The sequence below is a fragment of the Acomys russatus genome, chromosome 12, assembly GCF_903995435.1.
Source record: "Acomys russatus chromosome 12, mAcoRus1.1, whole genome shotgun sequence".
Taxonomy (NCBI): Eukaryota; Metazoa; Chordata; class Mammalia; order Rodentia; family Muridae; genus Acomys; species Acomys russatus.
This window is the reverse complement of record NC_067148.1, coordinates 17,592,278-17,615,987: the sequence shown is the minus strand read 5'-3', so window position 1 is coordinate 17,615,987 and position 23,710 is coordinate 17,592,278. Positions and strand designations below refer to the sequence as shown.

General features: G+C 42.3%; 1 protein-coding gene across 1 annotated transcript in view; it reads left to right on the top strand.

The window, feature by feature from the left end:
• Positions 1–23,710, top strand: part of Dytn (dystrotelin) — an 88,722-nt gene that overhangs the window by 23,508 nt on the left and 41,504 nt on the right. Inside the window, exons 7-8 of the mRNA XM_051154537.1 lie at positions 3,135–3,198; positions 7,031–7,096. Of these exons, the coding sequence (XP_051010494.1) occupies positions 3,135–3,198; positions 7,031–7,096 (130 nt within the window). The remainder of the gene's footprint in view (positions 1–3,134; positions 3,199–7,030; positions 7,097–23,710) is intronic.

Below are 23,710 nucleotides of genomic sequence, written 5' to 3'. Positions count from 1 at the left end.
CTTATACACAGAAAAAACAAATAGTTTTTATTTAAAAAAAAAAAAGTACCAGAAGACTGGAAAGGTATCTCGGTGGTTAAGAGCACTTGCTGTGCAAACATGAAGTTTGAATCCCTCCACTAATGCAACACAAACAAAAGAGTGTGGACACACACGCACGCCTATAACCCAATGCTTTGGGCAGGGAAGCAATGGAAAGGTCTCTGAGACTTGCTGGCTGCCAGCCAAGCTCTATTTTCGTGAGAAACCCTACATTAACAGAACCAAGGGAGAGAGACAGAAGAGATATGCCCTCTTTCTCTCGCCTCCGTGCACACATGGGCAGGCCCATGCACCTGCATTCACTCTAGCACACACAGGTGTGGAACACTCCCTATAACTGAATTACTATTAATACTAAGACAGATAACTGAAACCCGTGTTTTGTTTTTAAACTAAATTGTTGGCAGAGCAAGCTGCTACATTCATCGTGTATTTAGAAAAAAAAAAGAAATCACCTTTTTAGAATACTATGGCCATACAAAGTTTGTATATTCCACATTAACTAGTTTCCTAGAACTAATGGAATGAATTGCCATTCCCCGGGTGGTTTGAGACTAACGTGTCAATGGAGCCATGTTCTCTGCAAGCCCTGGAGAAGAACTCTTCTTTACCTAGGCTTCTAGTGGAGATGCTTGGCGTCGTGGCCTTGTAACCACATCACCCCTCGGCCATCCTGCGCATATCTGTCTGTCCCCTGGACGTTTGCGTTTCCACTTCTCTCCCCGGTCACAAGGTCATTTGTCACTGCATTGAGGGCCTGTCTTAATCCGATATGACTCCGTTTAATTTTTATTTGTTTAGTTATTTACTTATGTGTGTATTTATTATACGTATGTGTGTGTGCATACACGAATTTATGTGCACCACTTGGATGCAAGAGCCTGCAAAGGCCATAAGTGAGTGTTGGGTCCGCTGGACCTGGCAGTTGTAAGCTTCCGTGTGGGTGCTGGAACCCACACTCTGGTCCTCTGCAAGAGCAGCGAGTGCTCTTAGCTGCTGAGGCATCTCTTTAGCCCCCATATGACCCCATTTTAAACTGGTCATTCTCTGCTAAGTCTCAATTTACAAACAAAGTTACAAGTTCAAGAGCCAGCAGTTAAAACTACAATGTGTCTTTTGGGAACCACAATCTAACCTGTACCATATATACTTTCAAATAGCTTTATTTGAAATTCATTAAATACTCCAAAAAAAAAAAAAAAAAAAAAAAAAGAATTTTCTCATCGGCATTTCTTCTAATCATAAACACATAGATTGGCTTGTTTGGGAAAACTTAAGAAAAGCTTAGTTAATCAAAGGAGAATAGCGGAGAGCCAGGGCTGTGAGGGATAGCGGATAGCGGAGTTAGCTAGTGGAAGGCTTCTGTGTTTGGTGTGCCCTGGGGACAGGTGGCAACAAGAGAGGGTCAGGGAACCAGACACACAGGCTGAGCAAGGAGTTCTGGTCGGTTGTGCAAATGGCTCAGAGGGCAAGACTGCCCACACAAAACTATGGCTGTTGAGGGAGGTAGCCCATTACACGAATGAACTCAAAATAATGGAATTGTGAAAGCTATGAGGAGATAGAATTTTTAAGATTTGGTGATGGGCTGACTCTGGAGAGTACCAGGGTACCCAGGTTCTTTCTGGCTGGGCAGCTGGGTAGATTGACTGACAAGGGAAAATGGCATAAAGATTGTCATCGTTCAGAGAAGGAAATATAGGCATATGGGATGCATTAGTGAGCAGCTGTGAGAGGCACAGGAGTTGTAATATGAGCGTAACTAAAGAGTGAGCTGAAGTTTTTACACTCTGACCATGAAATACCTATGCAGTGTCTACAATGGAAATACCAGATAAAGCATGTCATAACTCCTGGAGTTCAGAAAGTCCTGGACTACAGTTATCAAACAGGGAGCCATTGCTTCATCAATACCAATGGATTTATCTAGAGAAACAAGAGGATAAAGAGGGATCCAGCCTGTGATGGTTAAATAAAGCAGCGGAGGCTGGCAAAGGTGCATGAGGGAGAGATGGGATGAGAGGATTTGATGTCATGGAAGGAAGATGAAGTTGTATAATCCAGATGGCAGTGGGGGAGGGCCAATCACATAAAACCAGGCCCCCAAACTATCCAATGGATACATGGCATAGAAGTCATTCACAGATTTGGTGAGAATAATTTTATGGCATGAAAAGGGAAGAAATGAGACCAGAAGAGAAAAAAGGACCTCAGTTTGCAAAGCCACAGAAAATAGAGCTTGGGGTAAGGAGTGTCATAAGGCAGGGAAAGGGACTAGGAACCCTTTAAAACCAGTGAGTGATTTGAGACGGGAGAGACAGAAGTGAATTTTAAGTTTAGGGCGGTTGCTGTCTGTACTGTCTAAAGTGGGAGATTGACTCGAAAAGGAAAATAAGAAGCAAGATGACCAGCTCTGCAGCAGCAGAGAGGTGATAAGAGCCCCCCCAAAAAAGCAGTGGCCATGGTGGTACAGAGGTGCAGCCAGATGTAATAGAGTCATAGTTGACAGAAGCTGGGCAGTCTGAGAGGACAAGGAAAAACGGAGGGTTGAGGCTAGGGAGATGGTCCAACAGGTAAAGTGCTTGCCAGCAAGTATGAGGATTAAAGGCTGACAGGAGGATTGTCAGTGCTAGGCAGGCTAGCCAAATCAGCAAGCTCTAGATTCGGGGAGACCATGTCTCAAATCATAAGGTAGAGAGCAACTGAGGTAAGAGTACATGCACACACAGGTATGTACACACACACACACACACACACACACACACACACACACACACACGTCCAGGGGTTTTGGCCTTAGGGCATACCATTCCCCAGAATAGAACTCCCCCAAGAGTGGGCCCCAAAAAGGTTAGGAATATGGAGCTATTGATCTCAGTCCTAACAACAGCTTGGGTAAGTTAGTGACCCAAGCTGGTCACCTCTATTGCCCTTGTCATTTGCTATGTATGCTAAGTCAGAAAAAACAAAACAAAACAAAAAAACGACTGGCAAAGGATGACTAAGGCAAAGGATGACGATGAAGACAGTTCTCGGGAATCCTGTAAGTGAACATGGCCACTGAACAATGAACACGGGTCTCTGAAAATAAGACAGACCTGGGCAGGATGTGGGGATGCGGAGTGATCAGCAACCACGACTTCCTAGAAGAAACTGGTAAGTATGGTGACCCCCTCCCCCCAGGAAGAGGTCCCAGGTGACAAGGGAAGGAACATTCCCCCTGTGGTCTCTCATGCCTTCAGACCTAGTTTCATGGGCATTTTTTACCTATCCAAATGTAGAAGTGGGTGGCTAACTGGATAGGCAGATGCTATGCTAGTGTTTAACCACCGTTAGAGAGGAAAAAGGGTGAAGCTACAGGAAAGTAAGAGATGAGACCTCAAGGCAGAACACGGATCAGGTCTGAACTAGGAGCATGTCTACTGTGCAGTCTGGAGGAAGAGGTGATGGTTGCAGATGGGGGTACCTGTGTGCACCAGGAGAGTGCAGGACAAAGCAAGAGGCAGGCCAGATCCCCAGAGTCAAAGATCCTAACGAAGAAGGGCAATGTTTGAAATAACTCATCCTGAGAAGAGATGAATTATACAGAAAGAGTACAGGGAGTTCAGTGGAAGTCAGAGATCATTGTGTGTGCTCGTGGGATTCCCTACAAAAGATGCCTAGCTGCCTGGAGGCAGAAGTGGAACCCGACCCCTAATATTACCTTGTGCTTCCCCCCCCAAACATTAGCGTGTACTTCCACCCCATTCTGTAGGAATGACAGAACTTGATGCTACGTTCCAAAATTTTTTGTGAGGTTTTTCATACTGACTTTATTTGGACTAACAGACTGTCTCCCAAAAGTTCTTTTCCCCAATATTCTTCCCCTTTTATTGCTTGGACTTTAAACAGATGCTGAGGTGATTTTGACCATCAGCATTGAATATGGGTATGAAAAATGAGCCTCGTCTTGTTGTTTCACTTAACATTTGAGGAGGAAGAGGGTAAGGCAAGAAGGGGCACAGTAACTGTGGTAAACATAGACATTGGTGGGTCTTCTTTGCATAAACAAGAAAAAGCTAACTAGAAATCAAGTTTTCAAAGTCCAACCAGAGGAGATATTTAAAAACATTTAAAAGATCTAAGAACCAATCACTGTAATTTCAAACCATCCAAGGCGGTTGCTCTCTTCTAGAATGAACTAGGAAAAAGAGTCTGGCAGAAGGCTGTTGGTTCAGAGCAAAGAGGATTTAGTGGGGTGGGGGCAGGGTGTGAGGCTGGGGAATTCAGAGCTTGGCTGTTGATCAAGTCCTCAAGTCAGAGCCAAAACAAACCCAGCTCAGAGGTAGAATGAAGGTGGCGCTGTAGGCTGAAGAGGTCCAAGGGACAGCTGGTTTTAACTTGGATTCTTTCATTCTTAAAATTTACTGGTCCTCTGGGTGGCTTGTGGGTTTGGAAGACTAGGGCCATACTTTTCTTCCTTTAGAAAGGGCTACAAGCTGTCATCCTATATTTGACTCATTGACTAGCAACTGGTCCTAAATTTCCCAACTATACCTGATTATAGAGTGTTTTGTAAATAACACTGAGTTTTTATTAACAAGGTCTAGATTGCTATTTACTTTGTTATAGTTGGGCCTTGTGTCCACTCCAATAAATAAAGCCTACTGTCCCATATTCCCAAACTCAGAAAACTAAAAATACTGGGAGTTTTACACCTCTCAGTTTGGAGATCTCTGGTTGTTTGTTTAACTTCTCAATGAGACAATTCATTTAGGAGAGTATGAAACATCATCAATTAATTTACTACTTAATTTACTGGGGCCTAGACTATAACCTAAGTTTTAAATAGTCAAATGGCCTCTGACCGCTCGACAAATAACAACCAGGAAGAGCCCAAGGCTATGAATGGTAAGTAGACTCAGGCAGGGAAGAGTGTTCCTTTTAATCCAAGATTTTGCACTGAGTTTCAAAGAAAGGAATTTAATCATCTGTTAGTCATAAAATAGTTAAGACCTTCAAAAATCCTCATCCACCCTTAAAAAGATTATATTTTACATTTGATCCTAGCCCAAAGGTCAAGAAGCTATATGAGATCATATTTTAAAGGTACTAATAAATCTTTGTAGCAAACTACTGGGGTTCTTTGAACCCCATGGATCCACTGGGTGCTAGGAGAGACATTGGAAATACAAGAAGGAAGTGGTCATAGTTAGGGTTTCTTTTGCTGCGATGAAACACTGATCAGAAGCCACTTGGGAAGGAAAAGTTTATTTCAACCGGTACTAATACTTGAGAGTCCATCATCAAAGGGAGTCAGGGCAGAAACCTGAAAGTGGGAACTGATGTCGAGGCTATGGAGGAGTACTGCTTAGTGGCTTGCTCAGCTTGCTTTCTTACTGCACCCAGGGCCACCAGCCCAGAGTGACCAGCTGGTACCTAATACAGCAATCATCAATCAAAAAATGCCCCACAGGCCAATTCTATGGAGGCGTTTTCTCAGCTGAGGTTCCCTCTTCCCAAATGACTTGAGATTGCATCAAGTTGACACAACACTAGCCAGTACAGAGGTTCTAGCCACACAAACTATGCAGGGTAAGGACCTATGAGCCTATGACATGCCAAGACTCAGAACTAAACAGTTTAAGAAAACATGGTTTTTAAGTCAAGATGAAGGAAATATGATTGGCAAACTAAGCACTCTGAGGGAGAAGAAAGATTCACTAACATACAAAATGGGCTAACAGACCTGGGAAGGTAGGTAGGAGTCAGTGCTGTTTGGGTATAAGGTTATCAATTCGGCTGGTGGGTGGTAGAACAAAGCGTGGACTAGTTGGAGGTCAGGCCTTCTGAACTAACCTGGCCATATTGGCAGCCATATAGATGTCTTTTACAGCCCCCCATCACTGTCCAGAGAACTGAGTCCCAGCCTCTGCAGAGTTTAAGAAGCCTAGATTGAATTTGCATAGAGGCACAATTCCTCCAGGAAGGTCAGCCAGTGTCAAGCAATGCTTAATGACAAGTTGGAGAGTGCTAAGGCCCTGAGAGAGCTGAGAGAAAGCCATAAAATCTGTCACAAAGAAGGTGACTGGACACTTTCCAGGATGAGAAAGGGAGAAACCAAACTGCAGAGGACACATCCTCCAGAATAATTCCAATTTAAGTTCCTAGTTAGAACTCGGGGTACTTAGTCCCTCTTCCAAGTGAGATTCCTATGCAGACTAAAGAACTTGAGTCTCCTGGGTCCTCTGAGAAAGTGGAGAAAGTGGCACTGATTTCAGGCTCTTTCAGGTGCCTTGTTGAATGAGAACTAAAATCTATTCTACCATAAAGAGGCTTTTTTTTTTCTGAATTGTAAAAACTATAACCTTATGTTGGCTGCAAAAAAATTAATGGTTAAGAAAATCAATTTAATCACAAGGACTTTCCCATTGAATATTATAAAATTGATAACATGTGAGCTAAGAACAGAGATATTTTCCTCCAGTGAACTTGGAAAAGATAAAACAGAATAGGACGAGATAAAACAAGATAGGACAGGATAGAACAGGACAGGATGGGATAAGAGAGGATAGGAGAAAGGAAGGAAGGGGAGAAAAAGAACAATAGCTAAATAAATCTTATATATACTAATAATAGTATATACAACATATTAAAGCATTTAATCTGCATATTAATAGTATGCATTAATTATATGCTAATTAATATTACACACACACACACATATGGAGCAGTTAACTTACTATACTCAGAACTAGACACCAGCCTGAGCTACACAGGCTGCTAAGTAAATGGTGGTAAGTAAAAGGAAAGTAGAAAAGAATATTGTAGAAAGTAATTTTTTGGCTAATCTGTATGTCCACAAACATACATACTGAGCTATGATATGAAACATACACATAGACACCCATCATAGATCCTGGCAAAAAGTTTGAAAAGCACTAATTCAGAATATCTCACAGGCTCTTCATTCTATTTGAATCCTGACCTTTTAAAACTTTGGTTTCAGAATGTAAGGATAACATACAATCCCACGTAGCCCCGGATGAAGAAAAAGAACAAGTCGGGTCCGAGGGTGAGTCGGTGGAGTTCATGGCCAGGGCTCCCATTGGCTGGTTGTAGACATGACGTAGTGGTAAGGAGGTGAGGTAATGCCTCAGTTTCTCCTCTTATTCCTCAGAAACACTTTGAGGAAGAGGGATGAAAGCACCAGACAATTGCTTTCAAACTGAAGCTGCTTCCGTGTGATACCTCAAACTCCCTAGACACCTCTGCCCTCTCACTCTTCTCTAATTCCCCTTTACAAAGAAAGCCCAAAGTAGCCAAGAGGGCAGAAGAGGATGTTCTTACTAAGGTCTGTCAGAAGGGGAGCCTGAGAGACCCAGGCGAGAAACTCTGGGAGCTTTGTTCTCAGTGGCTGTACTAGGGAGTAGGAGGAGAAAACTGATACATGAGCAAGTGTGCTTTCCAGGTCTGCACACACAGAACGGTAACCATCTCACGTGCTTCCCTTTTCACCATTTCTTCACCTGAATCCCTCTGTGTACAAGGAAGCTGGCATCACTGAGCTGTTGCCCAGTGACTTAACGTTCATGGGAAGGGGGCGCGGTATCTGGCTAGACAGTGATGCTCTATTGTCCATGAGGTCAGGAGAAAGTCTTAGACTGAGACCCCATACACAATGACCTCACGCCCTGCAGCTCCTAATACAGCAAGGACACCAGGGAAGTGCCATGGGGAAGGAATGAGGCAGGAGAGAAAGAGAATGGCCACGACTGTCGACAACATGCTTTACATAGTCCTCGGGTTCCCTACTTGCTGCAGAACAGTTTTCAGATCTGAGTTATCAGCTCACCTCTGAAAAGTCTTCAGTTCAGGAAACCACAAAAGGTAGGTGGTAGCCAACGCATTAATAGGTGCCTCTTTTTCTACAAATGGAGTGGTTAGCAGATCAGGGTTCCCAGCAGCCAGCCCCAACCCTTCGTTGCTGAGATTCATGCTGGCTTACTCGCTTCCCTGGAACCTAGTTCCGCACTTCAATAATCAAGGCTATGGGGCGCGGGGGGATCTACATCAGGATGAATAATCGAGTAAGGAAATGTGTTTAGCCATGTGAGTTCCCTTGCAAAACATTTAACTGAGTCCTCCCTCTTTCTTTCTTCCTTTTTTCTTTTTGGGCTTTAGGGTGGCGTTTGTTTGTTTGTTTGTTTTTCAAGACAGGTTTTTCTCTGTGTAGCCTTGGCTGTCCTGGACTTGCTTTATAGACCAAGCTGGCCTCAAACTCACAGAGGTCTGCCGCTTCTGCCTCCCCGAGTGCTGAGGTAACTGGCGTGCGCCACTGCACCCGGTTCGTCTCCCCAGTTCTTATGAAAACAAGTTGACATGGATTTCTTTGTGGTTAGCCAATCGAGATATTCACTCACACCTCCACCCTTGTTTTTATATGTCCAGTGGACACAATCCTGGGCGTTTTGCGTTCTGAAAATGCATAGCATGATGTGCTTTGGACCGGGCTGGTTGTGGAGGGCTGGAATTGGTGCACTGAGGACAGGCAAGGCCTAGAGAGGAAAGGAGCTGAGGCTGCAGATGCACGTGCAGTTCAGAACAAGAGCAAAGGCGGGGAGATTCCCACATAGAAATGGCTAAGTCAGGAAAGAAGCCAGAATGTACACTATCTATCTGTGAGGCAAAGATTAATGACGGACCTGTGGCTTTCTCTCACTACGGAATCTGTCTCACACATGCCCCCTATTGGTCACTGAGCCAAACTGAACGCAGGAATCCAGTGGCTGGAGAGAGATGGGAAGAAACAGGCAGGAGTTACCGGTGCATTTTAAAGAAAGTTGCATCTTTCCATGTTTTCCTTCCTTTACAGACTCTGAAGGAAAAACTGAGGACATCCAGTTGATCTCCGACCAGATCAAATACAACGCAAAGAAATAAAGACCCGCGAGTGTCTGCATTTAGGGAAGAGCAACTAAATAGTAACAGCCCCAGAGTCCCGGAACAGTCACTGTGCTACCAGCATCCAATCCCATTTTTGCCGATTACTACAAGTCCTCAAAAATAAATGAGTGTAAACCGCTGTTTTAAACACCTTAGCATCATGCTGTCAGCCAGTGCATCTACGTCAAACTCCTGTCTGGGTTCCTCTTTCATCAACTCTTTGAATAACTTAGCACACAGTACAAGGTGGGGAAGCCAGAACACAGCACACCATAGACACACGCCACCTTTCAGTGTAGCGGACATACATTTAGTGGCTTTGCTCAAATAATTAGCTGCCTCTCCTACTGGTGAACACCAAGGAGCTAGACAGAAGCAAAGGCAGAGACTTCTTCTCTTAAGAGCACAGCCAGCCACATACCTGGCATGAGTGTGAACTATACACCCTGTGTGTGGAGCAGTATAGCATGTTCCGAAATAGATTCTTGTATGTGGATAGAATGACTTAGCTTTAATCACTTTGTATTCTACCACACATTTTACCAAAATATAAGCTATGTATATACTGGGAGGAAAGTGTTGGCTACTTATTTAAAGTGGGTGGTTCACATCCCCCTTTGGGGAGCTTCAGGTTTTTTTCAACTGGTGCCTTAGTTCTTACAGAAGCCTAATACATAGCAGACCAGTGTGGGAAATGTCACATCTGCTTTTTACTATTAGAAAGAGCATTAATGCAAGCTTATTAAAAATAATTTTCTTGATGCTGTTAAAGCTGACAAGTAGAGGCACAAGAGAGGGATATTCAATAGGTTCAATAGAAAAGCTAGAACATCAGGATGGAGAGATGGTGCAGAGGTTAAGAGCATTGACTGCTCTTCCAGAGGACCCAGGTTCAATTCCTAGCTCTTCCCCCTTCCCCCCGCCCCCGTGGCAGTTCACAACTATCTGTAACTCCAATTCCAGGGGATATGTCACTCTCACACAAACATACAGGCAGAACACCAACACACAGAAAAATAGGTAAATCTTTAAAGAAAAAGAAAAAAAGAAAAGCTATACCACGGTGATGGAAAGATTACTGGGTAGTAATCATTGAAATCAGGGAAGTACAAGCTAATGCTAAACTTTAGACGGCATTGTTTGTTACTCTCCCCAGTGCGCGACCCCTATCCTCTTGGCTAGTAAAATTCCAACTTTGCTATAATGACCAATGAGAACAACAGCAAGTTATAAATATTGATGTCTATAACCTAGTCCTTCCTGACAGCGGTTGTCTAGAGGTAGTCATATGACCTAGTTTCAGTCAACAGTATTTATGGAAAAATCTTCTGGAATTCTGGGGGGAAGGTCTGTACTTCCTTCTTAAAAGGTTATCCGACCTAGATGGCATGCTTACATTATTGACAACTATTTATGGACACAAAGAGAAACATCACTACAATAATAGGGCGATTATAATAAGCAATGCAAGATGCAAGGGAAATCCTGGCCACAAAGAGCTCAAGGAGCCTCTTAACCAACCCAAGACGACTTCTATACTCTGGTGAAATACTAAACAACTGTGTTTTAAACTGTTATTTGGGGTTTTCCACTACTTTTTTGATGACTTTTGTATAGAATTATAGGCACATCTCTATAATGATAGAGATATCGTTTTCAAGTGTGTGTTTTAGGTGAATTAAAAATGTATATTTAAATAATTTAAACAAGTCACTTTCCCAACTCAACTATACTTAATATCTGAATTGTGTCAAGTTTTTAATATTTTCCCCATTCCAGACAGTAAACAGCATAAAGATAACCCATCAATCCTACACCTGTAGTTTGTTTTTTTTTTTTTTTTTTTACATTAACATCACTTGAACTCACCAGTTAAAACTGATTGCAAGCTAGGCATGGTGGTCTACACGTCTAATCCCAGCACTTGGGAAGTGGAGACAGGAAGATCAGGAGTTCAGGGCCAAAGCTCAGCCACATAGCAAGTTCAAGGCCAGCCTGGCTACCCAAGACCTTGTCTCAACAAAAGGAAACAAAGAGATCACCAAATTCACGGTAGCCAGTTGTTTCACATAGAGCCTGAGAATCTGCATTTTCTACATATCCCCAGGTGCTTCTGCTATTGCTCTGAGGGCCACACTTTGATGACCACTGTGGTAGGCTGGCAGAGGAGTCACCGATAGACCAGACATTCCTGTAGTTTGTTTCATGCACACCTGTACCCCACATACTTTAGTCTGGATTTCACCTTCTGACCACAGGACTTTTAGCCAATCTGGTAAATTTGGATTTCTTAAGGCTATTGCCATCCAGACAAGTCCTCATTAACAGATGGAAGGGTGCTGCTTGTAAAACATCTTCCTTTCCTGGGGTCCCACAGCCCTGTGTTACTGGTGTTTCTGGGTTTAACAGTCTTCTGGCTTAAAGACTCTTTTTTATTTAATGGGGATGAGACTTGTGAGACTCCAAGAGATTTCAAGTGAAGTAAGGTCATCTATAACCGTCAATGTGCTCATTTCCTGGCCTTAGAGTGAACATCTTTAACTCTGAGATGGCCCTGGCCCAGAGCTGCCTGCTTTCCCTGGCTGCAGAGGACACGGAAAGGTTACCCAAGCTTGCAGCTGAGCTTCTGGCAGCAACGTGGTAACCTCCCAATGCGAGCATCTGCTCTGCGCCTCTCATTAACTTTTTTTCTGGGCAGAAATTAGGAACCTAGAGAGCTATCTAAGCATAAGTCTCTAGCATTGCTGGTACAGAGACACCCGGTTTCTACTAAAGGTGCCACAAGTCAGGGTTTTGAGAAATGCATGCAGTCTCTTCTTCTCCTGTAAGACTGCTACCTATATCTGAAAAAGAAAAAAAAAGGCAGAAAATCTAATGTATCCTGTTCAAGAACAACACACAGTTGGGGCCATTCAAACAACGCTACCAAATCAACTTCCATACACACCTGCGATTGTGTCTGTGCTCGCAAAATCTTCTCATGAGTTCTCAGTGTGTCCTAATTGTATTTCCATTGCTGTGATGAGACACTCTGACTAAAGCCACTTACAAAAGGAAACAGTTCTTTGGGGCTTACAGTTCAGAAAGTGAGTCCATGACCATAGTAATAATGGAGAGTGTGGCACCAGGCAGGCAGGGCTGGCACAAAAGCTATAGCACCAAGACATACTTCCTGATTCCACAAGCAAGAGGCAGAGAGGGAGAGCTAAATGGGAGTAGCATGGGCTTTGGAAATCTCGAAGCCCACCACTGTGACAGATCTCCTCAAACAAGACCACGCCTTCTAATCCTTCCCAAACAGTTCTGCCACCTGGGGACCAAGTATTAAGACATATGAACCTATGGGGCCATTCTCATTCTAACCATTATACTGTGGATTGGATGTGGGGTTTCCCACAAAGTTTTTTTTTTTCTTTCCTGAGTGGTAATGAGAGTTTCAACTGGTGGGTCCTAGATGTGAGGTCCATTGAAAGCACGGTCTTGAAATGATTTAAGTAGTCCTGTGGGTCTCTGAACTAGTTATAAAAGAATGAGACTTATTCCTAATGTGGCTTCCTGTTATTACCAGGTAATTGCTCCATCCTGAATGTTATCTCGTTCATATTGCCATCTACCATGATATGATACAGCCATGGAGACCCTCACCAGAGCTGTCGCTATATTATTTGTGCGTACCTGGGCGCGTGTGTGCATGCAGGCACAAACACACACATGCACACACACACACACAGAGAGAGAGAGAGAGAGAGAGAGAGAGAGAGAGAGAGAGAGAGAGAGAGAGAGAAACAGACAGAGACAGAGACACAGAGACGGAAAGACAGAGAGAGACAGAGAATGAATGAATGAATGAATGAATGAATGAATGAATGAGATACCTGGGAATAAAACCACACAGTCACAGCTACCTGATTTTGGGCAAAGATAAAAAAACATGCACCGGAGAAAAGGCACTTCTTCCTCAAGAAATGGTATTAGGAAAAGTGATATCCATGTGTAGATGAAACCGTTTCCTGTATCTTTCAGCCTGTACAAACAGTAATTCAAACTGAGCCAAAGACCTTAAATGTCAGATCTGAGCACTTAGATTGTTAGAAGGAAAACATTGTAAGGTGTACACATAGGCAAGGACGTCTGATGGCTCAGGGCAAACTCAGGATTGGCGGAGAGTGCTGCCTAAGACCCCAAAGCTTCTAAACAAGAAAGAAGCACTTACTTAGCAAAGAAATAGACCACAGAACAGGGGGTGGGGGAAGTCTCCATTATCTGAGAGAGGATTAATATCCAGAATATATAAAGAACTTTAAAAAACTAAATATCAATAAAGCCAAGCAGCCCAGTTGACTATTGGGCTAATAAACAGTTCTTAAGATATGAAGTATAAATGGCCTACAAACATTTAAGAAACATCCATTAGCCTTAAAAGAAATGCAAATGAAAACTATGTTAGGATTCCATGTCTCCGCAGTCAGAATGGCAGCCATTAGAAACAACAAATGCTAGTGAGGAAGTAGGGAAAGAGGAACCTAAACACTGCTGATGGAAATGCAAATTAGTCCATTACTATAGAAATCAGTGTGGAAGTTCCTGGGGGGGGGGGAACCTTGTGCACGACCACACTCTGTGCTACTGCTCCTTTTTATATAAAAAGTACATAGTGAATTACGACACTATGAACATAATTGCTAACACTGACAGGCACTGTCAGCTCTTCAGTTAAAAAAAAAAAATCCTGTGTGTGCCAACGATGTGGTGGCACCTGTCTGTAATCCCAGCACTCATAGGCTGGTAACCTCTGTGAGTTTGAGGCTGGCCTGATCTACATAGTTAGTTATGGGACATTCAAGACTGCATAGAGACCCTAACTCAAAAAACAAAAGGATAAATCCATGGTTAACAGAGAGAGACCCTGTCTCGAAACCACCCCCCCCCTCCAAAAAAAAAAAAAACCTAAACATAGAAGTACTGTATGGCTTTGTTGCATCACTCCTGGTACCTACTCAAAGGACTCTAACTCAACATACATGAACATACTTACATACACATGCTTACTACAGCACTATTCACAATGGTCACAATAGGGAATTGGCCCAGGGGTCTGTGAATGGATAAAGATGATTTAGTTTTGTATATGCAATGGAGCTTATTCTATGCTTGTATCTATAGAGTTAAACCAACTCAGGCACAGTAGTCTTTTAACACATGGCTCATGGTTTGTTTTCTCTTAAAAGTTTGTAAATAATATTGGCCCATAAAGTCTTTGTGAGAATCTGTTTAAATGAATGGAAAGAGACAGAGAGAAAAAGGGAGAAGGAGAACCATAAGTCCTTTATTTCATCATTCAATTTTTTTGCTAGCTCCATAAAATGAATTTTATAAGCTTGTATGTCTTCTGATTATGTTCATAATGTCTTAGCCCGGGTCTTATTGCTGCAACAAAACACAATTATATTTTTAGCTCGTTTGTTGTATCTTCCTTGGTAATGTTTTCTATTTTTTTCTTGCATCTGTATTAACAAGTTAACCTCTTTCTGAAGTGATTCAGCATATACACAGATATTCACAAAGCATTCTCAATTTACATACGGGACTGCTTACATCAGTTTAGTTATGATGTATAGCTCCCCGTGCGCTCTCTCTCTCTCTCTCTCTCTCTCTCTCTCTCTCTCTCTCTCTCTCTCTCTCTCTCTCTCTCTCTCTCCAGTTATATTCTCCACATTTAATTGAGCAATGTCTTCTTTGCCTCTGACATCACCTATTTGTCATGAGGAGCTGTCAACTAGCTAGTTTCTGGAATTCCTACGGCCAACCCAAAGTAGGTTGTAGTGGGATTAGGAAACCTGACCCTCCTCCTACCTGCTTGCTTGGTGAGAGGTGTTTCAGACTCAGAGAAGTGATCACCAGTCAGCATTTTCAGGAGCTGCCATATTAGCAAATACATCTCGCCAGTCACTTACAATGTAAAATGATGACAACTGGATTTGACTCACAACCTTCAACACTTACAAAAAGAGAAGAGAAAAGAAGGGAAGGGTGAGAGGGGACTAGGAGAAGAGAGGAGACCTTGGTGTGGCTTGGGGCTGGAGCCAGGGTTTGCAATAGTAGCTACAAAGTTCCACTAATCAGAAGTAAATGAAACCAGAAGTCCAGCCAAGTTTAAGACTACCAATGGACAATTTGCCAAATGTACTTTCAAGATATCTTTTTTCATTTTCGGTGTTTAAAAATGATCTAATTTATGTTATTTTGATTAGGACTTTAGACAACTCTTTTTATGGGTGCAGAACCTTGATTGACAGAATCAGTCCACAGTAGCTATCTGTCCAAATCTGAGCATAGCAGCATTTAGAAAAACATTCAGACACTTTCCCATTGCCAATACCAGGGGCTATGTTGGCTTGGGGCAAATATAATGTACAAAACTAAATAAGGTTTCAGCTTCAAGTCTTCTGCATTCAGCCAGGTAGAGCTTTCTTCCTGAATTTCTGCCTTAACCTATTCACAGGGAATCAATATAGCTTATATAGTCCCAGACAAATGATGACTTCTTTCTCCTTTCCACTTGATCCTTTTCTTGCCCCATCACTTATCAGTTTCTATTTTTTTTTTTTTTTTTTTAATATATAGAGCTCGTTTTCACTTTGGAGAGACTAATAGTGAAGTACTAATTAGCTATCCTTGCCTTCATGCTCACTCTAAGCTTATCTTTATTATGGGACATTCTGTGCTCTTGTCATAGTTGAGCAAGCTCTCTCAGGTCTCCTGGATCCCCAGCTACAGCACACCTGCACCGGAAGTAACAGGCTTATGGCTTGGGTTCAAGTGTTTTGTTCATTTAATTTTAAAATTATGTTCTCTCTCTCTCTCTCTCTCTCTCTCTCTCTCTCTCTCTCTCTCTCTCTCTCTTTCTCTCTCTCTTTCTCTTTCCCCCCCCTCTCTCTTTCTCTCTCTCTCTCTCTCCTCTCTCCCCCCTCTTTGTCTCTCTGTCTCTCCCCCCCACCCCCCCGTGTAAGATAGAAGACAATCTGTAGAAGTTGGTCCTCTCCTCCCACCATGTGGGTTCCAGGATTAAACTCAGATCCCCAGGCTTGCTGAAGAGTAGGCACCTTTATCCTCTGAGCCATCTGATCACCCTCGGATGTTTTTGGAATATACTACAATTGATTCCCTGGCTGCCTAACATGCTGAAGATCCCTTCATGGTAAAGTTTTAACACATTTGGTTTGTGTGATAACACTTTTTAAAAAAAAAAAATCTTAACAAGATTAAAACAGCTAAATTTTAAGTCTAGACTTCTTTAGAAATAAGACAATTTATATTTATAACAAGGAGAGATGTGAATTCGTCACATTTATTATCATCCTTTTGGTGATAGGTATTATATTGGTGCCTTTAAAATGTACAAGCACACATCTGCATTTGCCAAAGAATTAATAAAGTGAGACTGAATCCATCCCTGTGCAACTCTTTTCTGGGTTGGTTTGCAAGGTGCTGGCACCTGGCACCTAGTTATTATTCCCTAAGCTCTATGGTGACTCTTGCTCTCAGCAGCACTGGGGGATGCTTTACTCCAGCAGCACTGGGGGATGCTTTACTCCCCTCCCCTCCCCTGAAACTAATACAGAAATGACCCTTTTAAACAGAGACGTATGAGTAACCTTGAATTATTCAGGACATGTATTACTAATGAATGTACTCCTTGGAGCTCTTAAAAATGATGCAGCTTCAATTGCCGCTGCTGTGCCTGAAGCTGCTGGGCAGCGAAAGGAACAATCAACCCTATCCAAGAATGCTGTACCTGGAAATCCACTATTCTTCAACTTTCCCTACTTCCAGAACAGTGGTAGCATAGCCGCGGAGTGTTTGACTGAAACGTTGCTCCAGGGAAACTAAGGAAGGTAAGGGGCTGTCCACACTGTGCATCTCCAGTTGTCCAGACTGGGTGGGAGGCCGACGTTCCACACCACATGGGAGCTTTGGGGGGGATTTGTGGCAGCACCCCTATACTGAGAAGAGTCCTGACCTGGTTTCTCTTGTTGCATTATTCAAAGCAGAAACTACTTGCAAGATTCAGAGAGTCCTAGGTCTTGGCAAGTCTCAGGTTACCGCTATTGCCATTGTTAGGTTTCATTTCATCTTTTAAAACTTTGAGACAGGATTTCATGCAGACTGGGCTGTGTAGCCAAGGGTGACCTTGACCTTGTCACCCCTCCGAATCCAGCTCTCAACCACAGCCACCCAGCTCTGTACTCACTTCCTACGGACTGGGATCCAACCCAGGGCTGCACGCATGCTAAACAAGTACTCTACCCTACCAAGCCACATCTCCAGCTCACTGTCATATCTTAAAGAAAAAAAATTGAATCCGTTTCCATTGTGCTTTTTATTTTAAATGATATTTATCTGCCAAATGCTTTTTTTTTAAACTTTTAACTCATTCATCTACTGGAAGAGTGGAAAATATTATGTAAATTTAATTATGGAATAACCTTTTAAAATGTCTTCAACTGCTCCCGTTAGTGAATTTTTTCTTACTAGAACCATATAAATCTTTCTTATAACATTCTTTTTAGAAAATTTTTCAGATTTGTTTATTTTGTTTTATGTGTGTGAGTGTTTGGCATGTATATATGTGCACTATGTACATGTGTGCCTACATGTATGTATTGCATTACATGCATGTGCAGAGGTCAAAAGAGGGTGTTGGAATTCCATGTCTAGGCATGGAGTTCCAGGTGGCTGGGAGCCATCACGTGGGTGCTGAGAACCAATTCTAGGTGTGCTGCAGAAGCAACAAGTGCTCTTATCTGTCAAGCCATCTCACTAGGCCAAGCATAACAACCCTTTTGTTTATAGTTTACAGTTATTTACCGGGCAGCTAACTCACTGACTTTTCTAACCTGTAATATGGGCTGAACTCTATGTAGACACTTATGTATGCATATGTAGACACATTGATAGTATTTGTTAAAATTTTTATGTATAGGATTATTTGGCCTAGTTTTATTAGGAATTTAAACAATTGAGGTCTTCATGTCTGACCCTTAACATTCAAGTAAACAGTATTGTCTTCAAATGAGAATTCAGTCCACTTTCTTAATGCATTTGCCTCCGATTTTTAAGTGTTAGCTTAACTGAACTATTCCCAGTTCTCTGAGAAAGCAATCTCGATCGAAGGGCTCCTTGTTTTTCATCCCCCAAGGGGATGTAGTGGTCCTCCTGAACACCTGTGTTGACCACTTGCAGGTGAATGAGTCGTCTGTTGCCCCTCATCCATCATCCCTCCTACGTGAAACCTTCTGTGGAAAACATTGGTTCAAGGACCATCTCACCATCTGTCCCAGCATCCCAGGAAGTCTGTGAGATGTACCCAAGTAAACAAAGTGAGTGAGTTTTTCTTGTTAGGCTTTTTGACATAGATTGCAGACAAAAGTTGAAGCAGAAATGTGTCACAGAGTAGACACCAGGCAAATTTGTTGGTGAAAAGTAACTTATTGGGTGACCAAAATTATTTTCTCTCTTTTAAACAGGAACCCATAACGTAGAAAACTATTTGTTCTGTTGTCTCTAAGATGCCACGAATAATATAACAATAACAACAACAACAAAACCTTAGCATCAATGTAATTATATTTTAAATTACTATTCTTATCACAAAATTTTGTATCCTGGTGCCTTAGTTTGAGCGGGACCCCTGGGCCCAAATCAGCCTATCATATTGTTCTACTTGTAGATTTCTAGGACCCTCTGGATCCTTTTATTTTGCTATTCTCCCATGCGTCTCTCATTTAGAGTCCCAATAGGATGCCCTCCCCTCTGGGGCGGGGGGAGGAATGGGAAGATACAAGGGATGGGATAAACATTGAGATGTAACAAGAATAAATTAATTTTTTAAAAAAAGGAGAAAAAAAACAAAAAAAAAAAAAAAAATTTTGTATCCTGTTGTTGAAATGATATCTCTGTATATGCTTTATTATCAAGTTAAGTTCACAGTCCCTCATGGACCCAAAGGTGAGAGAGAGAGTCCCAGCTGTAATTAAACAGATATTTGGTAAATAGATGTGGAGAGACTAAAACTTCCCTGCTTCCAGCACATCTGAATGCTAAGATGAGCCCCAGAGAGGTCAGTGGCATTGTCAGTTTTTAATTTATTTGCAACTTTATTTCCTTAGCAAATTTAGACTGTTAACCTTAGTTGCTTGCCTTAAAATTCTATGGTCTCTTATTATTTACTGAAAACAACAAAATAAATGTTTCAAGTTATCTTTGGCCTTTCAAATTCCAAAGGTCCCCCCTACCAACATACCATACACAAAGCACTGGACAACCCATTTACAGTTCAATTTTCTGTCCCTAACACAAGTGTTCTCAATTCAATGTGCATCCATGGCGCTTGGTAAATATTGGCTTCTGTCTCCTAAGTTTGTGATTTGGTGCTTCTGGGTGGAGTCTAGGAATGCTCACTGTTGACAAGTATGTTCACAGCCAACACTAATTAGGGCGTTCTCGGGCCACGTTTGGAGGACCACTAGCCTACTGTGTGTATTTCCAGATATCACACTAAGGTGAGATGTTCACCTTGATATCTATCTGTGGAAAGCAAGCACAATGATGTAGCTGAACAGAAATAAGGATGAGTAGAGCCAAACTCAGACCTCAAACTGCTTCTGTAAACAAGAAAATGCACACAGCTTGTGTTGTTATAGTTTAATCACCTAAAACTGCTTGTTCGTAGCTTGAGGCCTGAGACATAGAGAAATTCCACCTTTTCTTGAGTTTTATTTCACTACCAGAAAAAAAAAATAAATAAAGAGAGCATATATAATAAAGGTGCCTCCAGGAGGTGGGGCTGGCAGCAGGTCACCTGGACTACTCAGTCATTCTCCACGGTACGCTGTGTCACAGCTTGCCATGTTACGCTGCACAGCTTCATCAGATGACGCTGCAAAGCATCACTTGACAGGAATGAAAGGCCAGATGGCTGTGCAGCTCCATGCCTCTCCTTCAACAGGAGCTGCAGCTGGGGGCCTGCAAGGCCTGGGCTTGCTAATTCTCTGTATCCGCTTGATGCATCAGAAGAAATCAGGGCACAGAAACCTGCTGATTTCCATGCCAGATATCACACTTTGGTAAATTATTTCTGCTCTCCTCTGCTCTCCGTGTGTTCTCCCCCAGAGGTTAAGATGTTCCTGACTTCTCCCACCCTCTAATGTTGTCTGAAAAGTAAGCATGTTCAAAGCACAAGGAAACACTGAATCCCGAAAGAATTAGAGCAAAGTGTGGGATTTGTATTAGGCTTGTACAGTGCTCATCAGAAAAGACCAGACATAAGGGAGTTTTGGACACAGTGTCTTTCTTGGTTGACAATCTTTAGGCAGAGCCTACATTTGTCTATATATGGGTCTTTGACTCATGATCATGTATTGTGTATTGAATTAATGTATAGGTTAGTGGTTCTTTGGTGTTTACAAAGAATTGAGTCTGAGTTCCCAGAGATCCAAATCTGCAAATTCTGCTTGAATTCAGTACTAAACTGTCACAGTATTTGTATATACCCAGGCACATATAGCCTGTACTGAAAAATCATCCCTAGATTATTTATAATATGTAACTCTAACCCAAACATGGTTATTCCTGAATTTGTTAGACCCCCTTTCTTAGTTTGCTTCCTACTGTGATAAACACCATGACCAAAAGCAACTTGAGAGAGGAAAGTGTTTATCTCCTGTTACAGCTTAAAGCCAATCATCACGGGACTGCAGGAGCCATGGAGGAAAGATGATTAGTGAGCGCCCCATTTTCTTGGCTTGTCTTTTTGTACTACCCAAGAACACCTTCCTGGGGTTGGCACCATCCATAGAAGGCTGACTCCTCACATGTCAGTCATTAATCAAGTCAACGCCCCCACAGACTTGACTACAGGTCAGTCTAATGGAGGCGTTTTCTCGACTGACGTTCCTTCTCTCCAGATGACTCTTGCTTCTGCCAAACTGACAGAAAACATGTGCCCTACCACCATCTCAATGAGCGATCTCCGATGCATTCATAAAAAAACAGTAGCTCTCAAACGTGAACAGATACCATCCATCACATCCTTTTATTTTAGTCTTCCCCTCCGGGATTGAGGGATAGGATTCTCAGAAAAACAAATCTTTTCAGCTGTGCATCTTCTTCCATCCAGCCTCTCTCCATGAAGGCCAGTTGCAACAGAACAGTTTGATCAAAGAGGCTCGACCCTGTTCCATTGATAACTTCACGGAGAGAACGGTTTTATAATGCGATGACAGGATGGTAATAAATGCATTGTATTCTTGGAAATTGCCCAAAGACTAGATCTTAACTGTTCTCACCACAGGGGGAAAAAGCTATAATCAAGTGAAGTAAAGCATATATTGGTTAGAGCTGTGTAACGGATCTAAAATATGCACATATTTTAAAAGAGCATATGAGACAAAATAGGCCTGGAGAGAGCAGCCTAGTAGCAGAAGCTTGCCTTGCACATCCAATAAGCCATGTTTCATCCCCTACACTGAGAAAAAAAAAAGTTATACATCATAAATGTATGTGATTGTGTCTGTTAATTAAAACAAATACAATAATGTGAAAGAAAAGAATAGCCTGTGCTCTGCTCAGACGCCATCACCAGGAAGCAGTGGGCCCGGCACATCCCTGTTCTCTTTCCTTGTTTCATTCTCAAAACGAAGGTCCTGATCGGAGAGTCATTGCTACTCCAACCCACATTTCTGAGTTAAAGTCTGGCAGGCAAAACTCAGTCTGAACCTTGAATCCTGAACATGGAGTCCTTGAAGCAAGATTCAGGAGATTAACTGTGTACCTGCATTGGCGTGTACACTTCTTCATATGTAGGCTTTGCCTCCATTTCCCAATGGGCAGAGGGCAGCTGGCATTGATACATGTAGGGTTTCAGGAACTCAGATTAGGGGAAAGTTGTTCTTCAGAAGAAAGGTGAAGGTGTGCTGCAGAGGCATGTACTCTCCCAAAGACACGTGACTATGATGAATAGTACCTGGACCTCTCATTTCTTGAGTGCACCACCACTTCTTCTCTTCTGGCTCCTCTTCCCTGACCCACATACATATGCTAGAAACTCTCCTGTCTTTGTAGTTCAGGCTTCATTTTATAGCCCGTTTGTTCTGGCTTTCTTACCTTCCTTTCAGATTCAAGGTCTTGAAAAGTTATCTGCTTTGGGGGTGTATTCTCAACCTCCCATTCTCCACTCAGCCCTTTGCATCTTAAAGTGTTACTTCCGTGGCTCTCCTGAACCTATTCCTGCAAAGATTTCAAGAGCCAAGTTAACACTCATAAGCAGTTAGTACAATAGCTCATAGACGATACTCTTGTGGCCTCTGGGTACCAAACTAACATCTCGCCTCTGTTTCCTAAAGTTCACCACCTCTGACCTTCAGCTATTGCCTTCTGCTCCCTTTGGCTTCCTTTCTTCTGTTTCTTCTTAGATTTCTCCTCCTCTTCAGTTAACAGATTCTGTCCCCACACTCACAGCCATTACTTAGCTCTGCTTTCTGTTCACTATCTTCACTCTACTCAGGTGACCTAACCGATGGACACGGCATTGTCCACATCTGGCACTGGTGACGCTTCAATCTCTAGCTCAGCTCAGCTAGCAGCACTGACTCAAGATGCATAATCAACAATTGGGGACCTGATCAGCACCCCATGTAGCTTCCATCCAAAACTCAGCTGTCAAGACACAGTCTCTAGCCACATGTGACTTTTCAATACTTGTAATATAGCTACCAAGAACTGAGATGTGCCACAAATATAAAAGATTTCAATTATTTAATATGTTAAAAATGCATCATGAATAATTTGGTCACATATTAAACAAGATGTTGATATACTTGCTAAAAGTAGAAGGAACTCTCCAAACACCCTATATCCTTGCTAGAATATGCTGCTATAATTTACCAGTAGCTGAAACAAATACAGAAAATACCAGATGACAGAACTACCACTTGACTTTCTACACTGCTGCAAACAAGGTAGGGTCTCCTTGACAGAACTTGTCAAGAGAGTATTCCACTAAATCAGTACCCACTAATTGGATGTGGCACAGAATAATAGGCTGAAATTTCTATTTCTATTTGTGAACCATAATCTACACATATATTCATATATTTGGAAAAAAGATATTGGTAGCTGATACCAAGATCTGTAGATGATCTTATTGTCTATAAAAATTTTCAAAAAGTCATTTACAAGTTCCTGGACCCTAGACAATTGCTCTAAAATTAACAATTTGGGGAGGAGGTGTACAGGAAGCTTTCAAAACTTAGGTTGCATCACATCTACTTCCAGGCCTTGTTCAGGTCCACATTCCTGTGCCTGGCCCTGGAGTATGTTGACAACATGCTACAGCCATGCTAGAATGTGATGCAGATGCTGCTGAGCCAGAAGCCACACTTGGAGGACCACTGCTTTGTACCATCAATAACCTGCCTAAGACGAACTAAACAATTCATGTGTAAGCTTTATTGAACTACTTTACCAGCAAGAACACATGGGGAGATCTAGTCTGTAGTTTTAAATTTTGCTAGCCGGGAAGACAGAGCACCAGTCTTATCAAATAAGAAATCTGTCTTGAGACAACAAAAAGCATTACTGTGAAACCGTGACACGTCTCTTATTGACATTTACAGATAAAATAGCATACTGCCTATCTTAATTGTCTCACCTACAAAATAAGTCTATAGGAGCCCTTTGATTC